The sequence below is a fragment of the Bacillus rossius genome, chromosome 2, assembly GCF_032445375.1.
Source record: "Bacillus rossius redtenbacheri isolate Brsri chromosome 2, Brsri_v3, whole genome shotgun sequence".
Taxonomy (NCBI): domain Eukaryota; kingdom Metazoa; phylum Arthropoda; class Insecta; order Phasmatodea; family Bacillidae; genus Bacillus; species Bacillus rossius.
In genome coordinates, this window is record NC_086331.1 from 122,293,092 (window position 1) to 122,306,171 (window position 13,080).

Genomic DNA, 13,080 nt, shown 5'->3' on the forward strand with positions numbered 1-13,080 from the left:
CTTGAAACACTCCCATTCGTTTCCTACTTTTCCTATCATCGTCCTATCCTTAACAGAATAACACAGATTGGAAGAAGTTAAATAGCAAACATGTATAAAAGTTACAGTTAAAATAATCTCTTCGTTAAAGTAATAAACATATTTGAATTAATGAGTGCAAATAAAATTAAATTTATCATTTAAATTGTAGATTTAATTTCACTCCTTTGTATCCATAAAAAATAGTGATAATTCAATAAAAATGATTCAATTTTATTTATAAAAGTATGCAATCATTTCATCAATGTTTTGTTATGACGTTGTCACGTTAAACTATCGCCCGTAAACCGACTTTACAGACAATTTTTTTTTTAAATTGTTACTGTAATTTTGCTGCGCAAATTCTGTAACTGTACAAAATGTAACACGTGATTAGAACCACATCTTCTTCAAAACTTATTTCTTTTAGTTGTTGCAACCTAATATAGGCAAGAATCAGCACTCTCTGCTGCTTAGGGAGTGTACCTTTTTCAACAGTTAATTATCTCGTTCAGCAGCATCTGACAGCCCCGAGCCTAGTGGATCACACTGTGGCCGACGACCGACACAACTACAACTGGTTAGTTTGAAAGCTAGCTTCACGCCCTCCCGGATATACTTCAACAATCTAGCACCAGTCATCCCACTAGGCTGACTCCGGGTTTTAGCCACGAAACTATGGTTAACGGCATATAATAAATATTATTGTGATTTAAATTTGTTCATGTTAATTTTTTTTAAATGTACAAACATAATAACAAGTTAAAAACTTCCATCAGCACTGTGATGCATTATTCAATATCAAAATTGAGAAAAAAAAATTGAAAACTTTGAGATAGCTGAGCCCAAAAATAAACTTTGTTAGTGTGACATGATTTAAAACATATTTGCGGTTGTCTGTCCAAATAAATTTAATGGAGATAATTGGAAGCCATTTTCTATCCAATTCACCGCTTCCAACAATATTTTCAAATATATTTGAAATAAATATTTGACAGTGTGATAAGGCCTTTCACAGAACTCTCCAACTTTATTTGACACAACGTATTAGAAGGTGTTGGAAACGAAAATTGGACAGCGTGACATGGCTTAACGAACTTCAATAAAGTTAAGCTATGTGTAACTACAGTTTTGTTGTGACACACGAGAAATGTGGTGAAATGAAAACCTTTAAACAAAGCTTAAATTCATGGTGTAACTTTACGCGAAGCTTAGTCACCTAAGTTTTAGCCTAGCTGTTTTGAACTTGGTGCTATGTTTCAATCGACGAGTGAGTAGTACCTTTGAATATATATATTGTATAGAAGTCGCCAGCCCAGGTTAAAATTTCTAATACGGTTTTGAGGTAGTTGGTTAATTCACCGCCGCAATCGCCACCATCTCTAGGGCATCGACTTGTGGTGGTCCCTAGCGGACAAGTGTCAAACTCTTCAAACACCCCTTCCCCCTCCTGTTGAACGACGTTGAGCTGCAGTGAATGATGGATGAGGGGAGCGGGGAATGACAGCGGGCGACAGCGCTGCGCTCTAACGTGTAAATAACAACTAAGACGATACAGGGCGTTACGGCAGCGCACTGCAGCGGTGAAGTTCCCAAGCTGCTCATCATAAGCTTCTGAAAAACGTAGAGTAAATCCTATCCACTCGCGACTTCTATACAGTATATATATTCAAAGGTAGTACGGAGAAATGTGCTGAGACAGAGGTGAGCGGTGAGACGAGCACTTGTGAGCGCCACTGACGAGCTTAGCTCCAATGGAGAGAGTAAACTATGGACTAAACGAAAGAATGATACATTTTTATACAGATATTTTAATTGTTGTAATTTAATTAATAGTGTAAATAGTAGTTAATAAATAAAACTGTACTTAATTATTGGGCTATCATTTTCGAACCAGTTTTCCCACGTAACTTCCAGGATACATTTACTCATAGAGCTTTGCAATCATCTTCCCGCTTCGAGCGACCAACGGTTATTTATTTGAAACGAACTTCCTAAGCACAAAGTTTGAAACATTCACTGCTTTAAGAAATCGGCATAGTAATTTTTGTGCATCCAACTTCAGTGGCAGCAGCATGACTAGTGAATGTTATTTGGTAAAATCATTTTTATCTCTTTGAGGCACAGTGATGACGAAATAATTGCGAGATCTCAGCCCTAGAAGGAAAATTAATCTAAAGCATTTGTATTGATGGCATACTTATAAAAGTCTTTCAGGGGATTTATTGTGGGTACATGAAAAAACACTATGACACTTTCACATGTTTATAATATTCAAAGAGATACAAAATTACAAAAGAAATGTCATCGGCTGACACGTTGAGCCGTGCAGCGCCTTCCGCGCGTGGCCGAGGGCCAAGGGAGCACTCAGCCGGCGTAGTGGTGCCCAACGTGGTGGCGCACTCCCCACTTGAAGTGCGCGTGCTTGTCTGTCTTCACGAAGGTGTGCACGGGCCCGGTGATCCCGTGGCCGCCGCCATCCCGTCGCACTCGAGCCTCCACGGGGTCGGTCTCCATCGCCACCAGCTCTGCGCACAAGCAACAGACACCCTCTGCTCCCCGCTGTTTGTTTGAAGGCCAGAAGGAAACGGCCACTACTTCTGGAACCAGTGGCGAGTGAGCACGGTGAATCACCCCTGCACACCGCAGCACTCTGTTCCCGGGAACTCATTCAGCTGCTTCTTACCCACAGGTCCGTGTAACCCGGTGCAAATGACCCAAAACCAGATAAATTATTCCCCTGACTCCCTCCTCCAGGGGTTACAACCACTACTTTTTTCATCAGTCTTCACCAATCAGTAGTATATTATCAGTTTCAACTTTAGAGTACAATGACACAAAAATTTCCCAAAGATGTTACGAAAGTTTTTCAAAGCAATTTTAAAATCCAAACAAAATAAATGCAACATATTTTACCCCCATGTTCAATGACATGCAAAATGAACATAATTGCTTTAGTTTGTTATGGTTAGTAATTTAAGCATAACTAACAAAAACAAAAACTCAGAAGAATGATCTGACAGGCAGGCACTAGAAAGTGATTATGCAGTATTAATGAAATTATGCAAATTTGAAGATATTTAAACACTGAACGTTATTCAAGCGGGAAAAGCTCATATATGATGGAAACGGCGAGTTTAATGTAAACAGCATGGAAGACAAAGTAAGTGAGTGAAGATTCCTCAACAGTAGAAAATGGAAGATCAAGAATGCAGTAGCAAGAAAAATGTTGGTGAATGTAAGATGTTAAAAAGTATTAGGAAATCGCTAAGTTTTAAACAATCCATTGCGAAGGAAGCGAAGATAGGCTTAAATTATGTTAAGTGCACTGAAATATCTTATTTTGCGGTAGCTATAATCTATTTTGCTAAAATTCATCATGAAAAAGGTTAACTTGTAAAAAAAAAATTTCAAATAACCTTAATAACTAGCAGGAATAATTTTTGGCTAAGCACAAAGTATGAAATAACTTCATTTGGTGAATGTGGTCAAATAATGTAGACCAAGTTATTCTTCAGCATCTAGTTTCTTCCTACTTCATACTCTCTGGACTGACCAGCAAAGCTTGTAAAAACAATTTACTGCTGAATGGTCTAAGTCTCATAAAGGTAGACTTTAGGTACTTATGTTCAACTTCTGGGGTTATAACGGAGTAAATTTAAATTTCACCACAAAGTTTTGGAAAAAGTGAACTTCATCAAACATTTTTCTGCTACAAAAAAAAATGTTTTTCCATCTTGTAGTGCATGTGTAGGAGCCTAAGCATTAGTGTGAGAGAAGCACCAAGACCCGAAGAATTTTTGTGTCTAAGAAATATGAGCTTGAATACAGACAGTGATGTGGCATCGAAACATAAAGTAAAGCTTGAAGCAGCAAAATAAATTTAGAGTCAACTTACATGGCCGTATGATAACTGGCGTGAAATGCCTAGACGTAATGTCGCACTCCCCATTTAACATGTCCTTGCTTGTTACTTATTACAAAAGAGTACACTGGTCTTAGACGGTGTTTAGCCTTCTCCGGGGCAACAGAAGTTAAGACTTTATCACGACTGTGATCCGGATCGCGCTCAGGTGTCTCACCTCGCCTTACAGCAGATTCTCTGGATGGTACATCAAAGTGTGTAGAAACAGTATCCTGCAGGATAGGCTGAGACTCATACCGAGATTCTTCTGGTTCCTCCAAGCCTTCTCTCCTGTACACCTGATCACGATCTCCTACATGTTTAAGTTCCTCAGGCCTGGTGGCAAGTGAAACCTCATTCTGGTACCGTTCAGGTATCTCCGAGGCTTCAGTTTCGTAAACCAAGCCTTGATTATCTAAGTATGCATGTTTGTCTGGCCTGTTAGCAAGATGAACCACATTCTTGTGGTGTTTAGGTTTCTCCGAGGCTTCGGTTTCGTGTACTGAGATTTTATCACTTATGTAAGCATGTTTGTCAGGTCTGGCGACAAATGAAACCTCGTCCTTGTATTTATTTGGTTTCTTTAACTCTCCAGTTACGTAAACCGGATGGTAATCAAGTAATTCTTCAGCCTCATCAGGGTTGGTAAGATACGTCTGCCTCTCGCGTTCCGGCTCAGGCGGTGGACCGTCGCTCCCTGGACGGGTCGACCCGACAGGTGCGGCCTCGTCCCAGTCGTCGTCTTCGTCGTCTTCGTCGTCGTCTTCGTCGTCGTCGTCGTCGTCGTCGTCGTCGTCGTCGTCGTCGCCTTGTCTCTCGGCACCAGCGCCACGGCCAGCGTGGTCGACCCGAAGCGATGTTGCGCGCCTATCGTCCACGACGTCGCTCCTGTACGGCCAATAGAACAGTGTCAGCCCCCCAGAGTCGTCCTCCACCTCGTGCACAGGAGCCGGGGCCCTCTGCTTGCCTCTCTTCTCGACCTCTGCTTCGTCCACCACTGAAACACCACACTGCGCTGAATTATCAACCACAGGAATGTACCGTGAACGTGGCTTCTCTGTCATGCTCCGACAGAAACAAGTTATTTGTAACTACAACGCAACGGAATTATTAACATTCAAAACAAATCTTCAAGACGAACTTTATCAAGTAAATATATAAAAAATAGTCAGATAAATCTTGAGGGTAGAACTTTTTGTTTCATTCTAGTGTCACGGAAGCTCCAGGATTTATAGGGCTCCTGAATTCAGTGCACGTAAAATCGTTGTTGTTTTATGCCTTTACTTAAAATTTGCTTAGATAAAGTATGCCCAAAATGCATCGTATTTTAAAAGATATGACTTTAAAATCAAATTGGTAAAGTTATGCATTCGCCCTCTTCATGCATAGTAGCATTTTTGTTTTCAACTTTTTCGTTATATTTCTTTCATGATTTGATTCCTATGGATAAAAATAATATGATAAATATTTAATTTAGAGATAAAAACTAAGTGGCATCTATTGATTCCACTATGCATGAAGGGGTTGCGTCGCTGAGATTTAAAGTAAAGGAAAAGGCTTTAGGTAATGGGATATCTTAAAAATTCCAGTGGACGCCAGACCAATTTTAGTGGGTTCCGAACCACTTGATAACCGACTTGATGCTCATGTTTTTTTAGTTGCGCTGGAACTACCGGCTTTGGTTTAAGATAAGTGTGTCGTGTTAGTGATTACGGCCACCGAAGATCCACGATTATAAAGTTGTTTAGTCGTTCATATAGTAAAACGTAACCTTATTTAAACAATTTCAAGTTGGCTATTTGCGTGTTGACATATTTATAACCATAAATATTATTTGTCAAACACTAAAACCATACATTGTAAATAATATATTTTTTAATGAATTTTTTGGTATCTATATGTATATATACATACAGAGTTCCCACAACTCTACGTCAAGCTGAGAACAGCTGATAGGCCAATTAATCACGGCTCTGAATCAAAAAACCAAAATTCAAGACGTGTCGCAGTTTTCGCATTATTGGCATTTTTTTCAAAATTTTTGAAAACCCCACCATATATATAATTATTAGATACTGTAACTATTTTTTTTGCTACGTAATCATAAATATTTATTATAAATATTCATAACCTTTAAAAATAAAATTAATCATTCCGATTAAATTTTTTTCTTCCCTAATAGTATATATTGATTGGTCTTATTTGGCATTATTATCAATATAATGATTATTTATGATTGCGTAGAAAAAAGCTACACTATCTAATAATTTGGGGCAGGGTGGGGATTTAAAAACTTTTGGAAAAAATGCCAAATCTAAAAATACGATACCTTTTGAGTTTTGGATTTTTTGATTCACAAACGTGATTTACTAATCTATCAAGTTCTCGGCTTGACGTTGAGTTATGGGACACTCTGTGTGTGTGTTTGTGTGAACATATCTTATGTCCATGTTGTCCTGAAGCCTCAGTTGTTGCGCGGTTGTCATGCCAACACAGTCCGCCAAGCAAGGAGAGTTTACCGGCGTGTGCGAGTCTGCAGTTTCACAAGCGCAGTTTCACAAGCGCCGCTCAACAGTGAATTTTCTCGGGTTTCCACTCAAAACCGGCAATTCGTCCATAACGTCTCCAGCCCAGCAGGCGCGGACAACATTTTTAAAGTGTGGTTCCACGCGATAGTCATTTGTCTTCACCGGAAGAGGTGTTTCAAGGCAAAAAAATATTACTTACCTTGCAAAATATTTCCGTCATTGATATGGTTTGATTTTTGGCAGGGAGAATTTTTGGCTATTCTATATTATAGAGCGTTTTAGGTGAGCGTTCAAAAAAATTCACGAATCTAACATGTTCACTCAATTCACGAATCTAACATGTTCACTCAATTCACAGCAATAAACACTGAAAATTCGATTCGTCATCATGGTGCGTGCAGTTCTTTAACGAGAAAATTAAATGGTAATAAGCGTGCTGTATAATATTTTCTTCTTAATCAATAAGAAATACAATAACATATGCATACTTATTTTTCTTTCAACTATCGTCCAGCTCACAGTATGAAAATATTCACAGAAAGCTGTGTTGGTTCTCCCTCAGTAACAGAGTGTTATCCGTACCTCTCAAAAGAGTTCGCTCACGCATCCCTCCGGTATGATGTAGAGACGCTAATATCACCTGAATAACGATATTGGAGAATACTTTAAGCACAGAGCATACGATAAGCAATACAAATGGCTTATAAAACACATTTCAATTAATTGTTGATTATTGCTTATACTCGCCACTGTAAATATACACCAATTTTCATTTTATGAAAGAATAAAGCCATAACAAACAATACAACAAATAATAATAAAAGAAGTTTTCATCGATTAGTTACTTCACAATGTTATAATAAAAATACAAAAGTTAAGGAAAAATCTATTAGAACAAGAAAATCTGAGTAATTGTAAGTAATAAAATGTTATTTATACACCAAACATTTTCTTGTTATTAGCATATTAACTTAACTTTAATATTTAGAAATATTTAAATCGGTTAGACTTGTTGAGTGACCGTTTTTGATAGCTTTCACGTAACAAAAATTTTCTTTGCTATATACATTGTTCGTCAATGAACCTATAATCCTCCGACGAACTATTTTATCCCAGAATATTTGCGACTGAAAAGAGATCATATTTGTGGAGGTATCAGCTATCTTAAAAAATAATAATTTGTACGTCACTAAGATTACATTTGCGTACGAATGGGAACTAATCATGAAAAGAAGAAATCTTATCTTCGAGTGAGCCGTGAAATCTTTGAAGAGATTAAGGAACGTTTTTATCTGTTTAATTTCATTACAAGACTTTGAAAAAAATCACAATATTGAATTAGGTTTTTATGTATTCCTATTTACATTTTGAAAAGTTCTAAAATCTATCCTTTTTAAAAAGATTTTGCAATACAATTAACATTTTAATAACCTTTTAACAAATGAGAAAAAAAATCATTTACATGCAATACCGTACCCAATCTCTTTCACTTAAACGTTAAAAACTTGGTTCATTCCAATGTTTATTTTATGGTTCTCTGATTTATTTCCACGACAGACTCGCGCCTTCGTTTCCAGAGGCCATCCACGTCAGAATAACCACAACAGCAAACGCGCAGGCGTAAAATTGTTTGAATTCAGCAACTAGTCATCAGCTCAAGGGAATAAATGAACTGTTATTCAATTAGCTTTTTAGACAACTGGCGGTAAATTCACAAAAACGCACAGAGTTAGGGCTGGACACGAATACCCAGGGGTGCTTAAATAGTCAACAATTTTTGATAATTTAGCAGGATTTTTTAAAAAAAATTTCTTTTATTTAAAGTACTTTGATTTCAGAAAAAAAACTCTAGGCAGACGTTCACCGCTGCACAAAGTAGTACATCATTGCAGCTTCGCTAGATCGGATGGGATTTTCGGAATGGGAATACAATTCAAAATCTGGCCCTATACTGGGGCGAGTCCCTCTCCCGGCGGAGATGGGACGACCTGCGAATGAATCGTTTGAGTCTCAGCAGATTGACGCAAACGAGCTCGATGAAGATCTCCGTGCGTAACGTCAGCAAAGTACTTATGATACAACGTTTCTAATTTGAAGTTTTTGTATCTACGAGATTGTGCAAGAGTTGGCATCCTTCTCGTGCTGTTTAGATAGAGACTGTACAATTTTGCCAAGTTCAATAACCTGCAGAATGAAATCAACAGGCACGAGCTGATGTCATGTGTTCATTGGCTGCTATATTAACGAGTCTCTCGAGCGAGTTGCTCGTGATTCAGCTCATACTGAGAGGCCGGTTTGCTACTGGCGCAGAGGTTTCCGCATCAACTGTGGGCCAACAGAAGATGTACAAGTCTGTCGTGAACTGAATTGGAGAGTTTCTAGTTATAACATGTAGCGCTGGCGCGGACTGACCTTCCCCAGTCCCGTCGTCCAGAAGGTAGCTGCGGGCGAGGACCGGCGTCAGGACACAGGCTGCCAGCAGGAAACACGCGACCACCTGTTAGGGAGTTGTGCGTGGTTAACCTCCTCTACAGAGAACACTCGTGGCAAACTGAACAAATCAGACACTACTCTAAATTAGGTGAAATCCTAATAACAATATTCATACTAATTTTGCAGTGAGTTCCACCGAATCTACTATCAATTTCATTCCCCAACCATTTATTGCTATTGAAGTGTACTGATTCGTCAGTCAGAACAAACTTCTTAGCCGAAGTTTCAGTGAAAATTACTTAATTAATATAAATGAATTTAGATTTAGAGTTGACCTATTGTTCAAATAAGCCACTGCATGTATTTAAGCCAAGTCAAAGTGGCACAGAGTTGGGAAAATTACAATCGAGTTTTAACATTGTGAATGAGTTTGGTTTTGGAGTGTAGTGGAAAGACCAGTCGCTTCCTATCCCTGGCGACACGGGTTAGAGTCACGAAACAGGATTTTCACACGTGAGCAATGCGATAGTCTTTTCTCTTGGGTCCTTCCTCCTACCCCCTGCCAGTCTTCCTTCGCTCTGCCCACCAGCTGACGTCGTGTGTCATCGGAGACACGGGTTTGGCTGAGCGACCTTCGGTATGTTGCCCTGTCACCAGGTTCACTTCCGCACGCAACTATTACTAAGATTTCAACGAAGATATGTCATTTATTGGGCTTATTCACAACCCCTCTTTTGTGCAGTTAGGCTAATATGGGGGCGGATAAAAACATACCTTAACCTAACTTATAAATTTTAGAACACACCTCAGTATCTCACCGGGGTTCCAGAACCCGTAGCATTGAAGTTAGCGCTACAAACAAGTCAACGCTACGGAGGTAGGTACACTTGAAGAAATGTTGTATTTGAATAATGTTTGTGTTGGTTTTGTGTACGTTAGAGCAAATGCTAGGCGTAAAAAAACACAGTAACGTTTCTAGCTGTACCGCCAGTTGTAAGTACGTGAACAGCGCATGGCTGATAGACACCAAGACCGCCACAATGGCAGGCTTGAATATAATCAACAGATAGTAGGAAGAGAGTGCCCAGCTATCTGTGAACTATCTATACTTGTTTACTGTGCACTTCTGTATTAAAAACGCATCGTAACTACTAGTCGTAAAAAAATCAGTAATTACTTTTAAAATCTTAACGCTTTAAGAGACCTACTTAAACGAAATGAGATAACATTTAGACAGTCTACTGCTAATGTATCCAACGTATATTTAAACAACTGACATACTTTTTAGAATATTTTTATTTGAAGCTAAACAAACAATTAAAATTACTATTTTAAAAATAACTTTTTTCCTTCATTTTATTGTAAATTTGTATGAAATTACTTCCAGGTGAACACGTTTTGTTTTTAATAACAACATATATGACGGAAATCCTAATTTTTCACTAAAACAATTGACTTTTCTCATGTTCTAGAATTTTCAGTGAATCTTCTACACCAGACTCTGAGACAAATTTTCCGGTGTAAAATTTTCACTATCAGCTTCCCTTCATGGATTCTATTGTAGCTTATGCGAATGGAAGACTAGCATACTTATTTTGCGTCGCGAAAAGAAGATCGACAACACCGTGCATGCAGCGGCGGTCCGCAGTGGTGAGCCACTGCACTCGCATTACAGAGGACCCAGGTTCAAATCCCGCTACATGCTACTTTGATTAATATTTCCAATGTTTCCCCGAAATCACTCCAGGAGTTTTATTTTGCCGTATCTTATGACCTGCAACCAGCGGATGGCATTTCAAACAGCCCGATGTGTATCCAAGTAGTGTTTCAAATCGACATGATAGATAGCACTATAGCGAGCTAGTGCTTTTCATCATTCATAGAGAGCGTTAATACTTATAATTAAAAAATAATTGCAATGTTGTTGACGGAATTAAATCTATGAAATAAAAAGTGATGAACAACATATATTATTATTGGATATTACATTTGGGTAGTGTGTTACCTACCACTTGATCGCTTCTATAATAACTGTAGAAAATTAAATCAGCGGTTATAATGTAGTCAGTCCATAATGTAAAACAATCGATTTTTTTTCAATACAGTCTATCGTCACGCACTTCCGATCATGTTCCTTCATTTGAAAATTCGTAGATGGCAGTGTAGTCGGCAATTGTATGCGGGCACAGAAAAACAACTCTATGGTCGTTGCTCGCAACCAAACACAAGGCAACGTAAGAGGCTGCGACGTGAGTGTAAGCCACGGGGGAGAAACTCTAATTGTTTTTTGAAGTAGGTTTGGGCTCACCCCCTAGGTAGTAGCTTTCATACTATATTACTAACACAGAAGTAATGCATAAGCTATTATCACGCAAATAAACCTGTGAAAATTAATTCACTGCTACATATTTTGTGGTGTGGCATACCAGAAATTTTGTATTCCTACTAATTTATATAGAACATGCCCTTTTTTTTTATTACAAAATAAGATTGTTTCTCACACAGTTTAAATCTCTGTTACTAAGCAATTAGTCGTCAAGTAGTTAAATTAACATTATAAATCTGTGCATATCTCCAGCTCGTTCTACGTTGCAAGGAACTGGCTCGTGGAACTCACCAGCTTGAAGGACGCCATGACTGCAGCTGCTCGGCAGGCGACGGGTGACTGACGTGCAGCCTGACAGCTGGCCGCTCTTATAGCTGGGGCGGGCGACAGCGGGGGAGTGTTTTTGCCGCGCGTCTCTCAGCCGGCCTCGTTCTGGTCCGCTGCTCACGTAGCCTCCTGCACCGCCAGGTGCCAGCTGCCAGTCCCTCTTCCAAGAAACAAAAATGTGGTTGGGGTGGTGGGTGGTGTGTGTGTGTATATATATATATATATATATATATATATATATATATATATATATATGTATATATATGTATATATAGGTATATATATATATACACACACACATTAAGCTTGTTGTTCTCTTTTAAGACCTTCGAGTTACATTGAATGCCAAGCTTTTCACCAACATGTAGATAATAGCTACTATTAGCAACACATCAATATCTTTCTCTGCATCAATTAATTAGATTAGAATTGATAGTACCTATGCAGAAAAAAAGTTCTTATATTAATATTTAAAAATGTGAGGCATTAAAATTATTTTTTTATATGCTTCATCCCTATGCAGTGGCGGATACAGAAAAATCTCAAGGGGGGGGGGGGGGGGGGCGCAGGTCTACCTCTTCCACACACTCCCTTGTTACGTCACCTTGGTTGCTTGGATGCAGCCAGAGATCTTTTTCCAAGCTCTATTCGTTTCATTTACGTCTCACCCGAATATTTGCTGTTGTTGGTGCATAATTGTGTGCTATATGTAGTTAAAATGGCCAATTGTGCAGTATACAAATGTCAAAATCACTACAGAAAAACTAAAGATTCTGGAATATAATATTTCTATTTCCCTAAGAATGAAGAGTGTTTTAGAGTATTTATTTTCAATATTTTGTGTATGATCAACTATACGTTATATTTATATCAATGGATATATTTCGAGCAAAATATTAAGTTTTTATTTATACTAATGAAGTTGTTCAGTGTAAGTGTATGAACGTGATCGAATGTGCATTGTATAACATGTTTCGGGGGGGAGGGGGGGGAAGGCGCATGTATCCGCAATTGTGCAACATACAGATGACATTAATATGCTTGCTTAGTCGTAATTTACCTTGTGATACCTTCCCTCCAACCACCTCCTCTACATTATGTTGAATTACCTTACATATACACAGTCGCATATTGAAAGGTTTATTAAAAATCTGTAGGCTGGAAGGAGCTACGTTAATGCAGTTTTCGTAGGAAATATTAGATTGCATATCTAACTATCAAAAGTATTTATTTTTTAAATTGTTAAAACATACATGTAGGATTTGTATTTGGTACTGAATAATCAATCAATTAATATGCAATAAGAAAACTAAACCATTGCAAACAATGTCGATAAAGAAATGGAAAACCAGAGTCTATCAACAACCCATGGCAGCCTTCATGCATGAATCGAAAAAGAAATAACTTCCGGAGTGCAGGATGTATACTGTATAAGAAGGCTGACATACAAAGTGATCTACTGTTTACATCTTAGGTATTATTGTATAGTTAATGAAATTGGAAATACAAAAAGTATCTTTTCATCTCACAGAATTAATTACCTA

General features: G+C 38.3%; 1 protein-coding gene across 1 annotated transcript; it reads right to left on the minus strand.

The window, feature by feature from the left end:
• Positions 1 to 2,267: 2,267 nt before the first annotated feature.
• On the minus strand, positions 2,268 to 11,561 carry LOC134528820 (uncharacterized). The gene is made up of 4 exons (XM_063362485.1): positions 11,501 to 11,561; positions 8,863 to 8,947; positions 3,917 to 4,919; positions 2,268 to 2,546 (listed from the first exon to the last, which is right to left on the minus strand). The coding sequence occupies exons 1-3, from the start codon at positions 11,516 to 11,518 to the stop codon at positions 3,946 to 3,948; spliced, it is 1,077 nt and encodes a 358-aa protein (XP_063218555.1). The 5' UTR covers positions 11,519 to 11,561; the 3' UTR covers positions 2,268 to 2,546; positions 3,917 to 3,945.
• Positions 11,562 to 13,080: the final 1,519 nt, after the last annotated feature.

Coding starts and splice junctions, on each gene's coding strand:
- LOC134528820 (XM_063362485.1), bottom strand. Junction 4,920..8,862: donor GGACGACGGGACTGGGGAAG/GTCAGTCCGCGC, acceptor GTGGTGTTTCAG/TGGTGGACGAAGCAGAGGTC.